General features: G+C 30.9%; 2 protein-coding genes across 3 annotated transcripts; one reads left to right on the plus strand and one right to left on the minus strand.

The window, feature by feature from the left end:
* On the minus strand, positions 1 to 4,862 carry LOC114179751 (RNA-binding protein 25). Of its 2 annotated transcripts, none has more exons than XM_028066177.1 (2): positions 3,969 to 4,860; positions 1 to 293 (listed from the first exon to the last, which is right to left on the minus strand). In XM_028066177.1, the coding sequence occupies exon 1, from the start codon at positions 4,745 to 4,747 to the stop codon at positions 3,986 to 3,988; it is 762 nt and encodes a 253-aa protein (XP_027921978.1). In that variant the 5' UTR covers positions 4,748 to 4,860; the 3' UTR covers positions 1 to 293; positions 3,969 to 3,985. The 2 variants fall into 2 exon arrangements, with proteins under 2 accessions (XP_027921978.1, XP_027921979.1); XM_028066178.1 differs by lacking the exon at positions 1 to 293 and adding an exon at positions 2,354 to 2,701 and having other exon boundaries at positions 3,969 to 4,862.
* A 12,880-nt stretch (positions 4,863 to 17,742) lies between these two features.
* LOC114179072 (probable receptor-like serine/threonine-protein kinase At5g57670) lies at positions 17,743 to 21,845 on the plus strand. The gene is made up of 7 exons (XM_028065276.1): positions 17,743 to 18,238; positions 18,318 to 18,572; positions 18,709 to 18,866; positions 18,977 to 19,056; positions 19,134 to 19,269; positions 19,417 to 19,566; positions 21,380 to 21,845. Exons 1-7 carry the CDS (start codon positions 18,049 to 18,051, stop codon positions 21,542 to 21,544), a joined length of 1,134 nt encoding a protein of 377 aa, XP_027921077.1. The 5' UTR covers positions 17,743 to 18,048; the 3' UTR covers positions 21,545 to 21,845.
* Positions 21,846 to 24,601: the final 2,756 nt, after the last annotated feature.

A 24,601-nucleotide genomic window follows, 5' to 3' on the forward strand; every position in this document is an offset into this window, starting at 1 on the left:
TATATGATATTGAAATCCATTGGTCATGCATTAATTATATTGAAATCCAGAATCACTTGATAACATAAAACATGTGCATCGCCCGTGTTAAGGCATGCCGCAAAAATTATAGATACCGCATGAAAATTTCACAAATTCTATGAATGTAAGGTAAAGATAAACATGCCTACAAAGGGTATCGAGCTGAAAGTAGCACAGGATATCTTACAAACTTTCACTTTGAGTTGCGCCTAGAGTTTCTGGCTCCAATATTTCACAACACAATTGAACCACCGCCAAAGGATATTACTCATCTGCAATGAACAAATGCAAAGTCGTTTAGGCAAGCCAAAATGCGAAGTAGTGAGAAAGATATTTCATACCAAGTAAACGGAGAAATCTGCGTTTTGCACTTTTTAAATGAAAATGAAAAAAAAAATGGCTGAATTGAGGGTTGCCTGATTGGTTAACTGAATGCATATTACAAACAATATTGTATAAATCACACCACTCTTAAGCAAGATAACCAGCTACACGAACAGAATCTCGGTGACTGTGACTTGTTACAGCGGAAAAGACATCCAACCAACACTGTCGTAAATATACAAGACAAAAATATTTATGCAGGAAAATTAACCCAAGATGTTTCAGAGTTTAGAAACACCAATTACACAAACTAAGAATGTAATAGAACATTTTTATCAGATACTAAGATATAACTAGGAGCACATGTTCATTAATGTCAAGGGGTGGCTTTTCCAGAACATGGATTTCTAAGGAGTGATAGTGGATAACCATCGACCCTTGCCAATAATAATATTTTCCAACTTACAATGACACCAAGGTTGTCAAAAATGAGAATTCACAAACTCATGGAAGCTTAGTAAATTCGACTCATGCTCGAATTATAAAACTCGCAAGAGTTTCCTTCATATAATTTGTGTGTGTATTAAAACACCTATAAATAACATAATGAGTCGATATTTCAATCCCAAATAGACAAAATAGTATACATAAACAAAAAATGAACTAAATCTAGTGGTGGATTGCTTCTAAATAAGCTCACAAGAAAGCCAAATCAAAGAGAGGAAGAAATAGAACCAAATTGCAGTGGGGAAGGAACAAGGCCTAATCACAGAGAAAATGAAAGAGAACTAAATCACAGATGAAGAACAAAGAGAAGAAACACCCTTGTCAACAGCAAAGAGAAGGGAAGCTAAGAAATGCGATAATGAAAAACCCTAATAGTAGGTTTTCTCCTTTTCTCCTATTTTCGCAAATCCAAACAACCCAGAAAGGAGTCGTTTCATTTTAAAACAACCCACTGCTAAACTTGTCCTCTCAGTCCTGAACTCGTTAGATTGGACAAGTTCACAACAAGGCCACCGAGTTTACCAAAAAATTACACTACAACTGATATAACTAGAAAAGGGGTAGTGAGCTCGTGATCTAGGGCGACTTAACAAGTTAAATTGCAAGTTTAATAACAATGATTGACATAGCTTATCCCTTTCAAAAGCTAACATACTGACTAATCTTTTGTTCAACAAAAGTGATACAAACAAAAGAGCAGTCGAGCTGCAAGCTCAATTACATAAAATCTGATTTATCAGAGCATATATATAGTCAGTTATTACTACTATTATGCCCAGTCAGAATTCAGAACTTATGTCATAAGCACCCAAGCATTTGGGAGACCCTTCCTTAAAAGGTAATTTTCAAGGGGGAGAACAAAGCCACTTATGTACTTCATCAAGCATCTCATACAACTCAATGTAGGACCATGCCATCATATTGGTAGAGAGATTCAAACTACAAGAGTCCAATAAGAGTATATCATCGTACTACTCTTGCCTCTCACATTCCTCTATGATTATATCAATGTTTCCTATATGTTGAAATTAAATAAACCAACTCTAAAAAACAATAGTGAAATATGAAAATATAAATTCAAAAATATATCATAGAGGGTACGCAGTTTGTCTAAAAGGGTACAACATAGGCAAGGTGAGAGTAATTTACTTACTCTGAGGGTAAGCTTGATTGGAGAGTAACAGGCATTAATTTTTAAGGGAGTAGAGCTTTACTAATTGTTGTGGGCATGTAATATGACTAAATAAACACAGATATGAAACTCTATTTTTGGTGTTAAGTTACCATAGTCGGGAATAGGGTGTATTTGAAGTCCCACATCAACTAAAGATAAGCTAATTTACAGTATATAAATGGGTGCAAACCTCACCTTATAAAACCGGTTTGTAAGATTAGGTTTGCATACACTTATATATTGTGAATTGGTCTTATCTCTAGTCGATGTGAGACTTCCAACAGTTTTCTAACCATACAATAAATATTTAAAAATCATTTTAAAGATAAGTGTTGATAATTCTTCTGGATTGTAGGTTCCAAAAACATAATAATGGACCACCCAAAACAAAATTATTGTTCCATACATTACAAAGGCATTTTATAAAGTTCAAAAACAACTAAAGTTTCATAATATGAATAAACTTGCTCTGCCCTTTGTCTAGTAGTCTACTCTCAATCTGATGACATCTCCTGCTCTTAATCCATTCATACTGCATAATTGCTTTCATCCAGATGTCAGATAGCACTCAGATTTAGTTCTTCTTGTCCCTCTAATGGAACAGGGCCAGTATGCTCCTCTGAAGTTGCCAACAGATAGCGCTTTTGCTTCTTCATCAAAGCCTTTTCACCAAAACTACATTTCAAGTACAGTGAGAAGCATGTAACCTCAGATTTGGATAAAGTCTTGACCATTGAATGATGATAATTTTCTGGGTCATACTCATAAAGAACTATATCATGGTGATTATCATGGTCATTTTCATCCCTATTGTTAGAGAATTGTTGAGTATAACTAATTTCAATGACAGATACTGAAAAAACCCTAAACTGGAATATGTTATGTCCAACGAAATTTAGATGAAAGACATGGTTGCCCTACAAATTATAGAACAATATCATTTGTAAAAGACCACCATCTAGTCTTTTGAAAAGCAAACATATGTTCTTCGATGTAAAGTGAACTTTAAGATTAACTCAAACTTACAAAATCAACTTGTAAGGTGAAGTTTGCACCTACTAATATATTGTGAATTAGTTTTATCTCTAGTCAATGTGAAACTTCCAATACATCCCTCATGCCGAGGCATATGCATATCGTGCATGGGATTGGACATTAATGGATGGTCCAATAGCGGATGGAACAATAGATCCAAAAAAACAAATTTCACTAAGATGGATTCTAACCAATAGTTCTAATATCATGTTAAGAAGTGGATTTTAGGTCGGTAAAGATTACAAAGAGAGAAGAGGATGTATATGTTTGGAAGCCCTTTTATGATATAATATTTATAATGATAGAAATTTGATACAAGATGGAAGATCAAAAGTTTGCACTAGACACCTAGGTACAGAACTAGGTACAGCTGGAAAATATTCCCAAGACACTACTCTCTACTCAGATTTAATAATAACTATAACATACTCAGATTTAATAATTACTCTACCATACTTCCTACCCAACATTTAATACTTATTCTAACCGGGTGAAAGAGGAGAAAATCGGGAAGTATTAACAGTTATCTATTGGGACAGGTCACACAGATAAGGCACTACAAAATAATTGTCAAAGATAACACGATTTTGACAAAACACGCTAGCATCAAAAGTGAACTATGTATCCACAGCAAAATCGAGCTAAGCATAAGCACTAAACTCCAGAATGTATAACACAATAAGAACGACACACTCCATCAAACAATATGAATAAAAGCTATCATCACAAATCGACACACACAGTCGCTAATTTATTATTAATCGTCACTGTCTGGAACACAAAAAACAATCCAAATTTCAATCATATGCTGAACTAAACTAAATCCGAGTCTAATTGCAAGCGGCAACCATCAAATTCTAACATAACCCTAATACATCTGTTCCAAATGGAAAGAAAATGAACAAACCTGAAAAAATAAAAAACCTAGCGATTCCTCTCAGCAGGCAATGGACGATTGAAGCCACCGCGGCGGTTCATGTACTGACGCGGTTGGCGCTTGGTGACGGCTCTGACGCCGCTGACGTCAGCACCGGGAACCGGTTTCCCCTTGGTGGAGTCAAATCCTACGGGAATGCCTAGCATCTTCATCATCTCCAATTCGTCCTCGTTGCCCTCAGCTTCTCCTCCGTTCTCCTTCTGTTTCTGCTGCTGCTCCTTAGCGATACCATCCACGAAGTCCGACACCGCTTTCTTCGTCTCCTTGTGCTCCTCCTCCACGGACTCTCTCCGGTGGCGCTTCCTCGGCTGCTCGGGGGTGGGCGTCCGGTGGTGGCGCCGCCGGTGGGAGCGGTCGCTGGGAGACGGCGAGCGCGCGTGGCGGGAGCGCCCACGGTCAGGCGAACGCGAACGGGATCTCTTGCTTCGCACTCTGTCACGCTCACGCTCACGTTCCCGATCGCGGTCATCCTTTTCTCGTTCTCGTTCACGTTCGCGTTCGCGGTCGTCCTTGTCTCGTTCACGGTCGCGGTCGTCCTTGTCTCGTTCACGGTCGCGGTCGCCTTTGTCTCGCTCGCGGTCGCCTTTCTCTCGCTCACGGTCGCGGTCGCCTTTCTCTCGCTCGCGGTCGCGGTCGCGGTCGCCTTTCTCTCGCTCACGATCGCGGTCGCGGTCGTCCTTGTCTCTTCTTCGTTTTCTTTCTCTGTCCCGAGTCCGGTCACGCTCACGTTCACGCTCACGGTCCGTCATGGTGCAGAAAGGGGAGTGAGGTTCATGGTTGGCTCTGGCAAAACCCTATAATAAACAAACCCATGCTGAACCAACAAGGGGTGCTATTGCTAATTGTTGAGCACTGACTCCTACTTTACTATATGATTAAAGAATTCTCTTAAACTCACAGAAAATTTGCATTTATTAATAAATGTGAAAGATGTAATAGTAGAAAAATTGCTATTCTTATAATTTTTAATTCTATAATTAATATAGAAGTGTGTTCACTTTTTTTCATATTTAATTTTAAAAAAATTAACTAAATTCAAATAAAATTGTGGTGAAATAATTATTTTTATTTTTAATACAGTCATTTACAAAAGAACAAGTAAAAATGTAGTTATTTTAATTTTAAAAAAATAAAATTAAAAAATGCTATAAATATTTCTTTATATAGATAGATATAAATGTTAAATTGTTTATCGCGATATAAACAACTAGAGTGAATAATTAAGACAACTTTTTGGATAAAAGTTTAACGGAGACAACTTTTCTATTATGAAAGGAAGAGAAAATATTTTACGATAGGAAAACAACTTTGTTATGGTGAAAAGAAAAATATACGTGAACAAAGACTATAAATAAAATAATGTAAAAACAAAATAAAAAGTGGTAAAGAAACTGTATAACTTAACTGGCTTAACTAATAGCCTCCTTCAAAATGGAAGGATGATGTTGTTGATGTTCATCTATCTTGGAGATAATAGAAGTGAAGCTGGTTTTATAAGACATCAACAATTAGATAGTGTTTTCGAACATGCGAACTTCCTTTTCAACTTGTTTTCTAATGGAATGAAGATGAATATCTGATGAAATATAAATAATAATTTTATGTAATAGCTTTTATTTACGATAAAAGGAAGTTAGTTGTGCAATTTGAAGATTTTTTTCACATCAATTAACTACTTACGTAAGTTATTCATCTTAGATTAAAATATAGTTTGAATATTGTTTAGAGTTAAATTAAAATAATAACTTAATTATGTTTTAAGTTTCTTATAAATTTGTGAATTTTTAATTGAGTTTTTTTAATACATTGAGTACTTAATAAATTTAATATTTTGTTTTCAAACTGAGTATTTGCGGTTAATTTTTTTATTAATTAGGTGATATAGTTGTTAGGTGATCCTTAGATGACTGTTAGACCTACTTTTATTTCAAGTTTTGGACAAGGCCAGCCATTTGTCTTTTTCTAGAAAAATCTCTCCAGTTCTTTCTTTTTACTCTTACTCAGCTTCTCTCAAAAATAGCTCACTCACTCTTGTTCTTCTCAAAAGAGAACCTTAGATAGGGCTTAAGCGAGATCCTCCTCCGAGTTGAACAAATGTTTTTCCCTCCATGTAAGTTGAACAAAAAAATCACCATTTTGTTCATCTCTTTTTAGTTCTGCAGTTCCTAGTCTGTTTCGGATTGGTGGTCTTAGACCCTACTCTCTTTTCCCTTTATTTTTGTTTACCAGTTCTTTTAAGTTACATACGTGTGATTGTACTCCTCCGTTTGGTCTTTGTTTTGGCTGGGTTAACATCTATCAAAGTAAAAGAAGCTAGGTTTTCTTTCAGTTTTGCAAAAATAAGTTGTTTGTCTAGATCTTTGATTTTGTATTGATATATGGGTTGATGATTTTACTAAACTGGTATGGACTGTGTTATGTATGATGTGATTCTGGTTTTGCATGCGTGGAGCAGGTGAGAATTCTGTTATTCTCGCCTAAGCGAGTACCCCTCACCTAAACGAGAGTAGCAGAAACTAACCTCTGCATCGAGTTGTCGCTCGGGCAAGGAGCTTCAGTTTTGAGTGAAGAACAATTTCGCTCAGGTGAAAAGGTCCCGCTTAAGCGAGAACTCGCAGAAAACTCATAGTGCAATTGTTCGAGCTCTCGTTCAGACGACAATGCCAAGGTTAAGCGATAGAACCTTTGTCGCTTAAGGGAAGGCTTCTAGCTTGAGCGAGACTGGTGCAAAGATGTGTTTTATTACTTACTCTTCCATGATTGACTGTTTTACTCCTTAAAGGTATGATAAATGATGTTGTGCATGTATGGTGTGGTATCTAGAACTGTATTTCATATGATGGACATGAGATGATAATGTTTTGAGATAATATGTGAATTGTGTGAGGGAATTTAGTGGAGAAATCCCTTTTGATGATAAAGTAGTGTGTGTGGTGACTTAAGGATTCAAGTAAAGTTGCATCTTGACGCTCTAATGAATCGGTTAGACTCACATAGAGTATATTGGTTCATGTGGTGAGAGTAGCAGGAGGTTTTAATATTTGGCAGGATAATGGTCTTAGATGATCATGGACTAACCTTATGTGTGGTAGGGTGAAACTCATTGACAATGGCTCTACAAAGCAGTAAAGGTCACCACAAGTGCAAGTAACCCGTGAATCTGATTTCATTACACATATCTAGATAATTGAGTTAAAGGGTCTATCATTGTTTACTATCACATGGTGCTTATGTTTAATAAATTTGCTTGGTTATTATTATGTTAAAATCATTTTCACTAACTTACCCTTTTCCTATGTGTCTGTTACTTGTTTCATTTTTCTTTTTACAAAGATCATCAATATTGGTGTGAGTAGATGTGAAAACTTATGTGATCGTGCGAATGACAGAGATGATGTTGTTTAGTTTAGGCATATTTGTTATTGCTCCTTTGAGTCCTTTTGAAACCGTTTATGTCGTAGTTCCTTATTCTGTGAGCATTCCTTTGGACAACTGTTTTATGTTTAAGTTATGTGGCATTGTGCCTTAGTATTCCTTTACAGTATAATTTGGGATGACGGTAATGGCAAATCATTTATACTTTGTATGGGTGACGTGGTTATTATTTTGTCATGTCCTTGAATGGTTCTCATGTGTCATTTTATTATTTTACTGTTTTAATTATATAAGTTAAAATTAAAATTATAAATTTATAAATTTATAAAATTTAAAAATTATAAATCATAAATTGTAAAATTACAAATTACATATGTTTTAATTTAATAAAATATGACAATTTAATAAGATAATATGATAAGATACTTAATACTCACATAATTCAATTAATAAAACAAGTTAACTGTAAAAACTCCATTAAAAAAAGTTAAATTTATTAAATAATTAATCAACTATCAAATTTATTTAGAATTGAATTGAATTTTTTTTAAATATATCAAAGTAACTTAAAACATAATCAAACCTAAAATAATTTAAAGTAAAAAGTGCAGGTTTGGTCCATGTTTTTGTTGAAAAATCTCAAATAGGTCCTAAGATTTTGTTTAGTATCAATTAAGTTCATATTTTTGAAAATGTGTAACAATTAGGCTCATTCCGTTAGTATAGAGTTAACGGTGTTAAGGATATGCCACGTGTCAACTTCTCATTTTTTTGAATTTTTTAATTTTTTTTTGAAAATTATTCATGCCACATGTCACATCAATATTGTGCCACGTGTCAAGTCATTGTTTGAATCTCAATTTGGTCCATATATTTGTTATTTTAATTATATTTCAGTCCTTTTTTTTTTAATTTTCAATTACATCCTTTCCAAATTGAGATCAAATTTAACTTTTATATAAATTTTATAATGACATTTTTATTAAACATTTTAATAATATTAAGTTTATTTTATATTTTGTTTTAAAATTTTAAAATATTTATTTTAACTTGTTACAAAATTGTTTTAAATAATCTATATATAAATGTTAGAGTTGGTTTAAAATTAACAATTTTATAAATTTAAATATAACATTTTAAAACAATTTTGTAAAAAGTTAAAATAAATATATTTAAAAAATTTTAAAAAAATTGACTGAAATGTAATAAAAATAACAAATATATAGACAAAATTGAGATTCAGACAATGATTTGACACGTGTGACCTTATTGACTTGACACATGGCACAATACTGACGTGACACGTGGCATAAATAATTTTCAAACAAAAAATTTAAAAAAATGTAGAGCTGACACGTGACACATCTTTAACACCGTTAACTCTATACTAACAGAAGAATGTGCCTAATTGTTACACATTTTCAAATATATGAACCTAATTGAGACTAAAATAAATTTTAGGACCTGTTTGAGATTTTTTAACAAAAACATGGAAAAAAAAATATTTTAACCTAATTTACATAACACTTTGTTTAAGTGAATCCATGTTTCTTAAATTTGTATCGGTAATAACCCAATAACGTATCTATATTTATCTAGTAGAACCATTTCACCAAGATGAATGAACAAATATTGAAACATTGGTATCAATAAATTATTGGTAAAAAAATAGCAATTTAACACATGTCCCTCGTATTTTAAAGTCTTAACAAACACGTCATTTTGTTTAAATAAATTTTCAAAAATAGTACAAATCCTTCCTTTATAACACATCAGTGAAAACGCAGGTCTTGTCCCATCAATATGTTTTCAATTTTTTTAATTTTTTATAAAAATTTAAATTTAAATTAATAAAAAATATATAATTAATTTTTAAAATAATAGTTAAATATAAAATTAAAAAAATAACATATACATACAAAAAAAGTTGTTAAAATACTGTTAAAGACAAAAAAAAAATTCTAAATAATAAAATATGTATAGAAAAAAAAGTATCATCTTTATCTATTATTATAATTTTTTTAATTTTTATAAAAATTTGAGTTCATATTAATAAAGTATAATATTTATACAACACAAATTCTAAATATCTATAACTTTAATTAATATTTATTAACTAATAGTTATGATATTTGATTTCTAACCTTATAACCGTTAATATTCATCAGGATATTTAACTATTCTTTTATTCTATAGACAATTTTTCAATTGATAAATCAAAAAAGCATAACGTTAACAACAGACTTATTATAATTAGTTGATAACTTATATAAATATTAAAAATATAAAAAATACTTGAATATAAATGAAGTATAAACTTTTAAACATATAGATAGATGAAATATAAAATGTAAAAAAATATATAGATGAAATAAATAAACAATTAAGCATTTTTTTCTATTTTTATATCACTTTATGAGGATAATCGTTCTATATCTACGCCACAGTTTTCCACCATTGAAACAGATTAAAAAAAAAAAGTAACTACCATGACGTGAACTAAGTACATATTATTATATGTGACCATATCATCAATTTGGCTTGAATTAAATTTCCAATTATTTATAGAATGTCATGGTTAACATTGATGTCTACAAAAATATAAGTAAATCAGCCAAGGAATAAAAAAAATAACCTTCCAGAAGCCACCTACAAATAAATTAGTTTTGACCTTTTCATCTTCATTATCCATTTTTTTGTTCTGACAGCTTAAAAGGTACAGCTGCAAATTAAAAATGAAGTAACGTCTGGAACTCGTGACAATGGCTGCTTTGAAATCATTTTCGTAAGTGTGATTATAATTTTCGTTTGAGTTAATTATATTTTAATTCCTATAATATTGTAGTACTCATTCATACCTATAAAATTCTTCCAAAAACACACACAAGGCAATGAGAAAAACCATGAAAGGGAATAGATAAAAAAACAAATAAGGCAATAGAACAGAAGTTTAAGATTTTTTATCATTTTTTTAAATTTACATATTATCCATATGAAAAATGAAACTGAGGTGAGGAATTATAAGTCAGTATAAATTATAATTCAAAATATAAAAATTAAAAAGATGTTCAGTATACATTAAAAGGTTTTAAGGAATTAATTTTAATTCCAGTAATTTATTTTTTTAATATAATTTTGAAAACTAATTCAAACTAAATTATACATATAAGTTAGGCAAGTGGAATCAGCTCAGTTGATGGAATAAGACTGGTCATGAGGACTCTCATTACATACAAAGATAAAAATAATTAGAATAACTAAAAGGTAAATTTTCTAAGCAGTTATGGGATAGTGTGTGAGAATACGTGTATAAATAAGAGAATAATACAATATTAAATCAATATAAACGTAGATAGAAATATAAAACTTAATTTGAATTAATTTTTAAAATTATATTTAAAATTCAAATTAGTGAAGTTAAAAGTTTAAGTTCCTTTTATTTTTCAGTTTTAAAATTTGATTTATTTTGATTTATATCAATTCACAATATTTGAATACATAAGCATTTGATGCTGAAATTATAATTTTAAATATTTATATCTTCGAGGTCAGGGTTTTACTCAGCTTTAATATCATTTTCGAAATTCACATTTGGTAAGATTTTAATGTAAAGTTTCATTCACTTGTCTTTCTTAATTTTTCTCTGGGCCTTTAAATTAGAACTTAAACACTTATGTGAAAAAATGTATTCTGTAAATTATTTTTCTATTGTATTGACTAAAACAAGTTATTTGTTCAGAGTGATTTTTATAGTTGAGCGTTGACCTTACATATTTATTAATCTTTTTTAGTTGTATTTGTATTTGTAAATAAAAATAATAATATAAAGATACTTGATTTTTTTTTTCACTGGAAATCAAATATTAAGAAAATAAATTATTAACACCAGATTTCTTTATTCAAATTAAAGATGTTCGATTTTTTTTAAGACCTGAAAATTACTAAATCTAATTATAAGTAAGTTTAAATTTCACTTTTATAAATATTTTTTTTAGATTGAATTAAATTTAAATTTTATTATTTTAAAATAACATTAAAGTTATTAAAAGAGTCTACATAATGGAGATTAGTTAGTTTGGATATTTCATATTAGTTAGAAATACACCCAAAATAAATTATATATATATATATATATATATATATATATATATATATATAAATTGTGTGAAAATTTGATTTTTTTAACCCAATTTTGTAAGGTAGAATAAGGCTTGAATATAAAAGTGTGTGAAAAATATTTTATTAACCCAATTTTGTAAGGTAGAGTAATGCTTGAATTTATCAATTTAATTTTTATCTCTACTATAATTCATATTTCACAACATATTATTAGTAATAGGATTCTAATGTGTTGAATTGTAATGAATGTTAGCCCCTTATCAATAATTATATGGTTTTGAAACGTGTGAAGTTAGTGCTAGTATGGCTTTTGGTAATGCAAGTATAATCCAAGGCTTTATGAAAACTACTGTATTACTAACCAGAGGTACTAAGTTGCACATTAAAAAGTGCATTTTATTGTCATCAATTTAATAAAAACTTATTTAAGTTTTAAAGATATTTGTCTACATAAATACTATATTGAAACAAATAATGAACGAGAGATGAAATATTTTTATATTATTATACTTAGATAAAAAAATATTTAAAAAAATATTTATACTATGGTTTGTAATACACGTATATGGATACAACTAAAGGCACATGTTATCATAAATAAAAAAGAAATCACACATTTGTAAGGTTATTAACTCAATCACATTAATATTGTGGTTGGATGAGATAATTTAGAAGAGTAATTCATTTATTTGAAGAATTTGAAATTCTTTATACTAAAATGACTTATTTAAATAAAGTAATTAGAAAGAAATTTAAGTTCAAAGTATTTGAGAAGGTATTCAAATGAATAAAATGGAAGCGTTTCAAATACCCCAAAATTATAAGAAATTTGAAATTTCACTCATGTCCACTCTACACACGACGATTGAGTCGAGACGATCCAGATTCAAAATCGAGTCAAGTTGGCCCAAAACGAAGGTTGAGCCGAGTTGGCTAATGATGATGGTTCAAGTCGAGTCAGTTTGGAGTGATGGTCGAACGGAGCCGGTCCAAGACAAAGGTAGAGCGGAGTCGGCCAAGGATGGTGGTTGAGCCGAGTTAGCTCGTGCCGATGGTCGACCTAGTGAATCCAAGTTGAATCTTCGGGAGTCGATCCGATCAAAAGTTGAGATGAATCGTCTCATTTCGAAAGTCGAGTTAACTCAACTTAGACTTAAGAATAGAGTTGAATTTGTCTTAAAATATAAATTAAATTGTTTTATCTAAAAAAAATGAAATTTAAGATATTTCAATTACTCAAGCCAAACAAACTATTTAAGAAATGAATGAAAGTCAATTGTGAGTAATTCAAATACTATATATTTTAATTTTTTAGAATTGTTGAAATCTCTTGTCCAAATACGATATAAGATATAAGAGATCATTTTTCACATTATCTAATTAAATCCACGTATATCCACTAAAATTTTTCCATCATGCACAATAATTTTGCATAACACTCACAAGTTACCACAACTGCTCCAAGCATATGATATTGAATGCGGGAATCGAAAGAGGCCTGAAAAGGTTCAAATATGATTAGGATAAATTATCAATGCTCTATTACTATATAGTAATATAAATTTAAGTTTCACTCGATTCTACTAAAGTAGTGTAGTAAAAATATGTCTGTGACTATTTATATATAAATTGATTAATTTTATCTATATATGATACGAGACCTCAAACAAAAATGGGATACGGATTTATATTAATCATATATAAAAAAATAAAAATAATTATAAATTTTTATTTTAAAGATAAACAAGACCACATAAATCGGTGCACGAGGTTAGACATTTGTTTGAGTGTTTAACTCTGCAATCCAACAAAACAGTTGAGCAGCAGCGACAATTATAATATTGTGTCATTCCTCACACCATAAAACTGTATTCAGTTACGAATTTAGATCCTCTCTGGCCTGCCACTTTCACCAACAAAAGAAAACTGGAAAATGAAAAAACAAAACTGGTGGCAGGGATGGATCAGATCAGATACAATACAATCAAACAAAAAAAAGTCTTATAAAATAACAAACAAAAAGTTTCTCACCTTTTTAAAATCAAATTAATCTAGCATCATTCATAAACATCAGTAACATGATTTTAAATAAATGTTTAAAAGTAGTTTTAGTATATTCAGAAATGGTTAGAATTCCTAGAGAATTTCACGGTATATGACCAAAGTTATTGAGTTGAGTTAGAGTTAAAGTTCACTTCTTAATACAATAGAGTCATATTTAAAACCTATCCTAACGAAATTTTTTGAACATATTGTTTAAATCACCGTCGGATAACTCATTTCTAATCCGCGCACGAAATCAGATAAATTAAACATGTAAGTTTGTATCCAGCTTCTTAGATTTTCATGTTAAAATACTAAATTTACTGTTTCATATGTAGTTTCTTCCCTGTGATGTAACAATTTCATTATGAATTAAAGTTGGCATTAGTGAAAAAAAAAAAAAGACTCTTTGTTCCAAAAAGTGTGCACACTAACAGAGCATGCAGAATTGTGCATCGAATTGATGAAATGGTGGTCACAATTTTCACAAACTTTGTTGCACGCGTAAGGCAATTTCTGATATTTGTTGGGTTATTTTGATGAACACAAGAAGCCCGAATATTGGGTACAACACTAAAGTGAAAAACTGGTGAGCCATATTTATTCATCCAACGCTTTCCAACACAACCACATTATTTTATTCAAATTTCATTATTTTATATCAGTCCTTGTCTTCAGCCAATCATATTTTCACCACGTACCAAAGGCCATCTTATAAATGGAAACAAACAAATGAAAGACAAAATTCACACTTTTACACCCCAAGCCATAATATATAATGTGCATTGATGTCATCCTAGTTTGTTCTTATTGTTCACATTTGAAGTATCTTATTTAAAGATAGTGTTTTGTTATCATTTTCAATTTTGGGGTCTCTCAAAGTTTTGTTTTTGGCACTAAAATAGACCAATGCAGAAGGCACCTAGTGAGGGAAAGTATGTGAAGCTCGTGAATAGAAAAGAGCATATCATATAGCTTGCCTTGTTGTTTCTGTTGAAATTTTCATTGGAGATTGTTCATGTGCTTCTAGCTAAGAAACTTTAATGGCTAAAGGTGACCACAAAATCATGTTTATATATATGTAGTTGGCCAGAAAAGGACTTTGTCGCTTCCAATTTCCAACATCATGGTAAAAGAAAACTCAAATATCACCATTTATATATATTCACCACAGTGGTCCTGCCATGCACATATATATTTACACTACTGAAAAAGTATATGTATTTCTGATAGTAGATATGTCAAATACCTCGTGATTCAATTAATTTCAAATTAAATATCACTGATAGTTTAACATGACAATGCTCTCTACCTTGTTCAAATAAAAATACATATAAAAAAGCGAGACCATTCAAAAAATTATAAAGATTTAAATCTTAAACGGAGACCCACATTGTTTAGGAGGTAAACAAAAGTTAAAAAATGCAGTGATTCCATGTTAGGTTTTTAAGGAGGGGTTTCACTTAGGAGATACAACACTAATGAGATCTGAGCCTAACCACATAAGGAGGGGTTTCACTTAGGAGATACAACACTAATGAGATCTGAGCCTAACCACATAAGACACTGACACCACTTTCAACCCAAAACCTTAAGGCAATAGGTTTATGGGTCTTTATTCTTATATAATGCTCTACTTTCTCATTTCTGGTCAATGTGGGACTTAGACTCATTCCTAACCATCTCCCCCTCAAGGGTGAGTCCCTTCAACCACATTGGTACACTCCTCCTCCAGCGAAAGCTGCCCAACCATGAGTACTCATTTTCTGTACCGCCGTTCTTCTTAAGGGACACGCTTACCTGGAACCCTTACCTGGGACCCTTGTCAGGAAGACTTTCGATACTAAGACCATACTGCACTCGTTTGAGCCGGTTTTAACCAGGCTCTGATCCACTTGTCAGGTTTATAAAGAAGAGGGTATCACTAGGGAGATACAACACCAATGAGATCTGAGCCTAACCACATAAGTCTAAGTGTGAGTCTAAGTCCCACATTGACCAAAATTGAGAAAGTATAGCACCATATAAGGATCAAAGCCCATAAACCCATTGCCTTAAGGTTTTGGGTTGAGAGTGGTGTCAATGTCTTGTCTGATTAGGCTCATATCTCATTGATGTTGTATCTCCCCAGTGATACCCTCTCCTTTATAAACCTGACACCCCACATACTTGAGTTCAGAACAAGAGAAAATGGAGAATTACAAGTCTATTGCAGAAAATCATGTTATAGTTTATTTCAGCCATCGACTTCAAATTTAAGAAAACCATCTTCACAGAGTAACCTTTCATAATCTAAGATCATTTTGGTGCCTTGAAAACGAGCGAGGGAGATAACATCATAAGCTTTAATTAACGCAAGATTGACCAAAGTTTCAAGACATGCAACTTGTATGAAATGTATCAGCATCAGTGCTTCGTGACTATAATATTAATATTTATTTATGGTGGAAACTCTTGGCATTTAGATGTTTATGTCTTCTTCAAGTGCCTTCAGTTGTCTCTATAGCCTCTCTGCATAACTGCGTCATTGACGAATCTTTACATATCCTGGCATAACTAGAAAAAATTATTAATGAAAATAAATTAACTCATCCATTTGTCATATAATAGTATTAAACTAAAATCACGGGAAGTTCAAATGATTTAGTGATGTTGCCTGTTGTATATATAAGATATCATCAACATCAAGAGGGTATAGATTAGATAATTTGGTTAATGATAAACAAATGACATGTTCTTTGTTACTTGAAAGGAGCACATGCATTGCCAAGAACGTACTATATCCAGTGCTGTTATTAGCTAATGACGATCATGTAGAATCTTTTAGTTTGGTGGTAATGAGATTACTTTGATTATTATGGGTTTAAGAAGGAAAAATGGGTCTGTGATTTAACTGCTTCACATGTAATGGGGTTAAGTGTTTATTCCTTCACTGTTTAAATACACTCAACGAACTCAGATTTTCTGGTTTATTTATGTTTCTTCTCTGTGAAGATGGTTTAATATATACACCAGAGGGTACGAGTTCTTCATCCCAAAACAAAATCGTACAGTTTCTTCAAGTAGCATTAGTTTGGTTTTTGGATTAATAATTTGTCACATGCTCTTAAGTCCCACCTAATTATGGACCGTGGCACATGGAACCGTTACATTATCAACATCAATTTTCCAGCTTTCAAAAGAGCTAAAAACATCCAAATTCAAACAGTAATGAACTAACTCCTCTGTTGGAATTCATTATAGGATATAACCTACCTTTTGTGATCCTTCAATGTGATATAAGATTTAACAATTGACTTTGATTTTCAATTCACCTTAGGTAGATTCTACTTGTATACTTACTGCATGATTAAGAACAGTTCTTAATGTTCTTGTAAAGAAACAAAATGCATTCAACTCACCGTTCTGTAATAAAAGAAATTTGAAAACAGTGATGATATTCAAAAGCATGCATAATGTAGGATTTCATTCATGATGGGAACAGACATCAATCTTTTTTGAGTATATAAAGTGAATTTTACGTTTTAAATGACAATTAATTTTAATCCCGTTTGGACTAATCTCAGTATAGGTGTTAATACCCGGAGACATTTCAGAAAATGGAGTTATGGAGCGGTGATACAATAAATATGGCTTTTAACATAAACTTGGTCTGAAAATAATTTGACATTACTAAAAACTACTTTTTCATTACAACTCGTTTTCCATCATAAATGCAAAGTGGTTCACCTGAACCAATTGCCTTAGTTGGATATGGCCATCTACTGTAGCACCGATAGTAGCTCACTCAGAAACTGACACATGGAATGAGGGTTCCCTCCAATTTTTCCTTCTTTAATCTAAGAACATGAATTTATGAGGAAAATAAATCACAAGAAAGATATTGATAAAATGAAAGGGGAAATTCCATTATATGTAGTTTTATTATGTTATCCTTAACTAGTTCTTAACTTGAGTTGGAGAAATTATTTAAGAAATTCACTTTCATTACATCAGCAATGGAAGAAATAGTCATGGAACACGCATGTCTAACTTCTAGATGGGATTAAGAATGACAGAGATATTTGATAAACTTATGTTACTATTACATTTGTGAAAAGCACGGGTCACTACTGGTGGCAAATTAATTAGGTGAATTAACAATATTCAAAGCAGATTAATAGACAATAGGGGTGAGGCTATCCTATAAGAACCAAAATCGGAACCCCTTTATTCAATCCATATTTTTCTTTCTTCCTACTCTTCTCTCCACAGTTTAAGTTTTCTTGCCATTTGTATCTACAAAAAGTTATCATAGCATTTAAGCATTTAAGCTTCTCTAATGGTCCCTCCCTAGCACAACCCACTTCTTCACACCACAGCTTTCAACAAAGAAAACAAAACCTACGCCACACCGCTCGTGGTCGTGCCTCTATGTTTGTGAGACCAAAACGCGGCGTTGCTTCACTTGTTCTCTGTTTTCAATTGCTCTGCTCTGCATGAAACAGAGTACCCTGTTGGATTGCTCTTTGCAATGAGGTATATTCGGAACAACAGCTTCAAGAGGCTCTTCTCCTTTGGAAGACGTAGTTCAAAGGAGCAGGTTCTGAGTCCTGACGGTGTAGAAAGTCACGAGACTCTTAAAGAAGAACCTTCCGGAAGACCCTCTTGGAAGTGCTTCTCTTATGAGGACTTGTTTGATGCCACCAATGGCTTCAGCTCAGGTAATTCAGGTTTGGTTTGAAAAATTAAGTACTTTTTTTTTTTCCTTTCTGTTAAACTTTTTTTAACTTCTTGTGGCAGAAAATTTGGTTGGTAAGGGAGGGTATGCGGAGGTGTACAAGGGAATAATGAATGGGGGAGAAGAAATTGCTGTGAAGAGACTCACAAGAACTTCGAGGGACGAGAGAAAGGAGAAAGAGTTTTTGACAGAGATTGGTACAATTGGTCATGTGAACCATTCCAATGTGTTGCCTCTTCTGGGGTGTTGTATTGACAATGGCCTTTACCTTGTTTTCGAGCTATCTTCTAGAGGTTCTGTTGCATCTCTTCTTCACGGTAATTACAAGCCAAAAACAAATCTTTTGTTTTCTCATAAAGATTGAAACTTTGGCAGCAAAAAAAACTGCATGCGTTCTGGGTTTACCGAAATCAAAACAAGGGTTTTTACTGGTGTGTGGATTTTGCTTTGTAGATGAAAAGTTGCCCCCTTTAGATTGGAAAACGAGGCACAAGATAGCCATTGGAACAGCACGCGGCCTCCATTACTTGCATAAGGGCTGCAAGAGGAGGATAATCCACCGGGACATTAAGGCATCAAACATTTTGTTAACAAAAGATTTTGAGCCACAGGTTCTTTTTGAATCTGTATTTCAATTTTAGTTGAACCAATATTTGAAACAGTGTTGTTATATGGGTTTATTTTTACCCAAAGTATTCATGATGTTTTATGATTGTGGCAGATATCTGATTTTGGACTAGCAAAATGGCTTCCATCTCAGTGGACTCATCATTCCATTGCCCCAATAGAAGGGACATTTGGGTACTCATCTTTCCATGGACCCTCCAAATAATTTGAATAAAATACATGAATGTTTATATTTTAGAACCTTTTTGTAGACATTTGGCCCCAGAGTACTACTTGCATGGAGTTGTGGATGAGAAGACAGATGTGTTTGCCTTTGGTGTGTTCTTGCTGGAAGTAATCTCTGGCAGAAAACCAGTGGATGGGTCACACCAGAGCTTACACAGCTGGGTAAGTAACCTTTTTTTTTTTCTTTTTTCCTTTGTGACTTTGTTCTCTGGTTATGAACTTGGCGTGTTCCATGGGGTTTTGTTTGGTCTAATGGTGAGTTTTAACAGTGGTTAAGTGATTAATTAAGCATGCATTTTGAACAAATAGGCGAAACCAATTTTGAACAAGGGTGGGATTGAAGAGTTGGTAGATCCAAGGCTTGAAGGAGCTTATGATGTGACAGAGTTAAAAAGATTTTCCTTTGCTGCATCTCTCTGCATTCGGGCTTCTTCAACTTGGCGACCCACCATGACTGAGGTACCTTACTTCCACTTCTTTCCCTTCTTTTACCACAACATTAACAAATCATTAATAAAACAAGTTACTGGTGTTGATTGATATTACTTTCTAAAATAACCTCTCACGTGCACTCCATTATTAATTCAATTTTATTAGAAATCGTAAAAAACACAAATAGAGTTTATTTAAGGAAGGCTAAGAGAATGCACTAGTATTTTTAAAATAATAAGAAAGCGTATATTTAAAAGAGCCTTTTCTTATTTAAATATTTTTGTTTTTATTTCTTTATGTAGTATCTCTGGAGCTTTGGTTGGCATTTACTGAAAAGCAGTGTGTTCTTGATTAAAAATATGTTTTAACATATTTTATATTGTTTATATATCTATATCTTCCGAAAAGGACAAGAATCTTTTAAAAAAATCGTTTTAATAGTTATAAAATATTTCGTAAGAGTACTTTTTTTAAGACTTATTTCCTCAAAATAGTAAAATATGCTTTGTGGACTTATAAATTATTTCGTTAAATATATTAGAGATGTATATATTCTAATTTTACTATACTTGTCAATGGAATATTTTCAACTAAAATAATATATTAAATAACTAATTAATTTGGTTGGTTTGGGGATTAACTACTCTTTTTTTACGTTTTCGGTATTAAAAATAAAAGGCTATATTAAATAGATAAAAAAGATTAAGAATTAAACAAATGTTAATATTTAAAAAAATAAACAATCTCATTAAATAATAACTCTTCTTGAATCTGTTGCAAGATAATTATTTATACTAGTAAAGTAGTATTTAATATACTATACTAAAAGATTTCAATTGCTTAAATTATTAAATATGTTTTATATTATTTATAATAAAATAAACATCTTCAAAATACTTTTTATATTTAGTTTTCTCAACAACATCTTAAAGACACCCATAATATTTGCATATAAGTAGGTATCTTCGTGTTTTTCCATCAATCTTCTTCTTGCCATGGAAACTAATCACCAACTTCGATTTTATCATCAGATTATTTAGGAACAATAAAATGACTAGTATAACCACCAAGATACTTTGCACAAGTAAAACACACTTGATGTGTAGCAAAACTATATTGAAACGTGACACTTGTCATTTTTTTTATCATTTGCTAAGTCAAGTTTTATTTAGACGTGATATTTTCTCTAGCACTAGCAACGCTTTCAAGTAATTCAAAAAAGTATTATTATTGTTTAATCATTTTATTATGACTATTATTCCATTCAATTAATATTATAATTATTTGATAAGCAAGTATTTTATTTATTGTTTAATTTTCTCAACGGCTGAGTTTCTTTGTTGGCGAGGTTTGTGAATTTGTCACGTTATCTATTATTAGCACGTGTAGCGTGTTCACGAATCCCATTATTGCGTTTTAGATTAACCAGTTTCCAAGTTACCAATAAATTAAAACTATGCATATAAAAAACAGTTTTCTGGCTTCAAAGTTCAAACAATGAATTAACCAAAATATAATATTTATTTAATTATGATGGCTTTCATCGTCATTCTCGGGTAGATTCATCATAATTTTGTGAATGCCAAACCCTTTTTCTCCCATGCAATGCAAATTCATGAATCACTTGATGTTCTCTTCTACCTAATTTTATCCGTTTATGCTAACACCACGACAACACACATAATATATGGCCAATTCATATAATAAAAATGTGTAACACAAATTGAAAGACAAAATAAATGCGTAGTTGTATTAGGTTCCATGTCATTGCAATTGTGGGCCACTTGTTCTTGTTGTGAATCACGCACACATTAATCTTAAGAAGAATTGACATTGACAGGTATTAGAGATAATGGAAGAGGGAGAAAAAGATGCAGAAAAGTGGAAAATGCCAGAGGAAGAAGAAGAGGAAGAAGAAGAATTCTGGGGTTTTGAGGATCTGGAATATGAATATGATAGCTCCTTTTCAATGTCATTACTTGACTCCATTGGAAGCACTAGTTAGGAATTACATGAAGTGTTTGTATATATAGAAATTTCATGTGGCTGTGGCTATATAATGGAATCTGTTGTAGCATTTGATTTTGGTTTCTGTGAATGTGAAATATTTGATTGTAATTGAAACCCCAAATGTGTCGGCAACTGGAGAGGAAAATGACAGAGAAGGTTGTTCTGATGCAGTAATCAATTTCAATGATTTTGGTAGTTTTGTGAAACAAGGGATGATGATTGGGTCCAAAATGTCCACTCGCTGCAATTTTTCCACATGATGTGACTGAACTATCAATAATATGAGGTTTTAAGCAGTTTAGATAGAGACATTGGAAAAAGATTGAGCTTAAAATGATGCTTCATGCTGTTGGAGGAACTAGAGGCGATGATTTCGATGGATTATTTCAATTTAAGTTTATATGGTTAGAGATGAGTTTAAGTTTTAGAAAATAAATAAATTGAAACATTATAAAACATACATAAATTTATTGTTTTAAAGTTTTAAGTCGAAAATAATTTATGTAATTAATTCAGATCTAGTTGTATAATATATTTTTAGTGAATTTTATTCCTTCTTAAATTTAATAATATTTTAATCATATTTTTATTCTTTATATATATAATTTATAAAGTAGTGAGATTTTAAATTTTTTATTTTAATCTGGAATTAAAATCAACATGCTGGGTAACAGCTAGCTGAGTAAGATGATCGTTGTTGTAGCTTCATGAGGAAACTAGTGATTGTATCTCATCTTCTTACTTAATAATCCAGCATAATTTATAATTTTTTATTAATAGTTACTATTTTATTATATAATTTTATATTATAATAAAGTAAATGATTAGAATACAAATATATTATAATAATGAATAAGGTAATATAATTTAAATTTTGGTATTTTATGAAATAACCTTGTTCTTTTTTTTATGTAGAATATAATTATTTTATTGAAAGTTTTTAATGTTGGTTCCTCATTTTAATGTGAAATTTAGTTTAATTCTAATTTATATTTGAATTTTTTTTTATAAAATTACTATGTATATTATGAAAATATTACTTTATAAACGCTTAATTAAGTTTTTTATGTTTCTTTGCATATTTTTAATTGAGTTTCTATTGCATGTTTCTATTGTCATTAATTTATTGATCTGAGTAATTGTTATTTTCTTTCGTGTCTTATTTCATTGTCTATATGTTAAGTTAAGAAATGTGAAAATTTGTGATTAATAACACAATGGTTAATGTGAAATGACAATTAACAAAACATCTCATTCTTTAACACGTAGATACAATGAAGTAGCATAATCAGATAACAACGACATTTTTCAATTAATGAAAAAATTGACAAAAAATCAATTGAAAAATATAAAAATTTTAAGTACCTATTAAAAAGATAAATAATGAAACTTGATTAAAATCTTGAGATCATTTTAATTATATTTTATATTTATTATAACCGTACTTTATTATTTTTTAAATATATTAATTGAAATTTTTTATTTAACCACAACAGTCAAATTACTTAAGAACATTTTACTTAATTCTCTTCTTCTTTTTTTTCTAAAAAACTTGTTTCACTGATCTAAATAATTCACTTTTTTTTTCACTTCCTTTCTTTACTCATTGATCCAAACAAATCATAAAAAAAAAACATTAACATGTCACAAGGCCATTTGAAATCATATACAAAATCCAAACACTATGGCAAATATTAATAATGCAGGCAATTAAAATTAGCCCAAATGTCTAATCACCAAGGACAAGTTGCATAATTAAAAATACTCTTTGGCCCCGAAAAACTAATGATTAAAAAGAAACAAAGTAATTTCTGTCTCAAGATCTCACATTTAACCATTCCATGAACATTATAATCTTAACATGATTATCACAAACTATATCATTTCTTTTATACTTCTCTTATAATGTTATCATCTAACATGGGAAATATTTTAATAAAAATGATATATGTTTGTTGCTTAATAGTAAAGAATTATTGATAGAATAACCAAGAAAAAATATTTTTGGAATCAATGATTCAAGCATAATAAAGAACATGTATGAACAAAGGTTTCATTCATGGATTTATTTGCTGTCATGCAAGTTGTCATATGCAGAATGGCACAATTCCCCATTTGAAAATTGGAAGAGCTGTCATGTACTTGTGGATGCAAATGGTGTTATTAATTATTATAGTAAAAATATGAATATATCAATGGAGCATTTCAATGAGTATAATAAGAATAAATCCATAGACAGCAGAGTATGGTGTATTTTTTGTTGCATCCACAGTTTGCATTTCAGGAAAAAAAAAAAAGAAAAAAAAAGTGGTTTTGAAAAATTATGTTTGATGTTAGTGGTGAAGAATTTTCAAAGGAGAAGGTGCTTCTGTGTTTTTATTTAAAATACTATCTTTAAAAGAATAGTTTTAAATCTCCCAATATCATTGTTTTAATTCTCCTATTTAAGAAATATAAAAACGTGTAATATGAAGTAGTTTTATAACATTAATAATAACAGAATATAACATTATTCCCATAAAATCATATATCAGGAGAAGGAACAATTAATTAATAACGAATTTATAACAATTAATTAAACAATATCAAAAAATGAAAAAAAAAGGAAATTGTAATCAGTATCATAAGTTCTAAGAATTTTTATTAAAAAAATGTTATGCTGAAAAAATGTTACTAACACATTTATATGCTGAAAAAAGAAAAACTAACACATATATATACTAATTCTTTAACGAATACTGTTAAAACACCTATAGGCCTAGGCCGAACTTCATAAAATAAAATATAAATTGCATACAAAAATTAATGCTAAAAGAGCAGAAGTTGACGGTAATTGATGGTGCCTTGGGACAAAAATTATATTATTTTTAAGTTAACTTAACAAATTAAAACATTGCATTTATAGTATGTGTTAGTTGAACGTTGCCCCAAACATCCTAAAAAGTTGGTTGGGCAAGCAAGAAAGAATCGTGGACAAATTATGTAAATATCTTTTAGTTTTCAATGCTACTATTGAAGTGAATGTTGTTCAACTTAAGAAAAGACCAAGAGG

This window comes from Vigna unguiculata, chromosome 3, assembly GCF_004118075.2.
Source record: "Vigna unguiculata cultivar IT97K-499-35 chromosome 3, ASM411807v1, whole genome shotgun sequence".
NCBI lineage: Eukaryota > Viridiplantae > Streptophyta > Magnoliopsida > Fabales > Fabaceae > Vigna > Vigna unguiculata.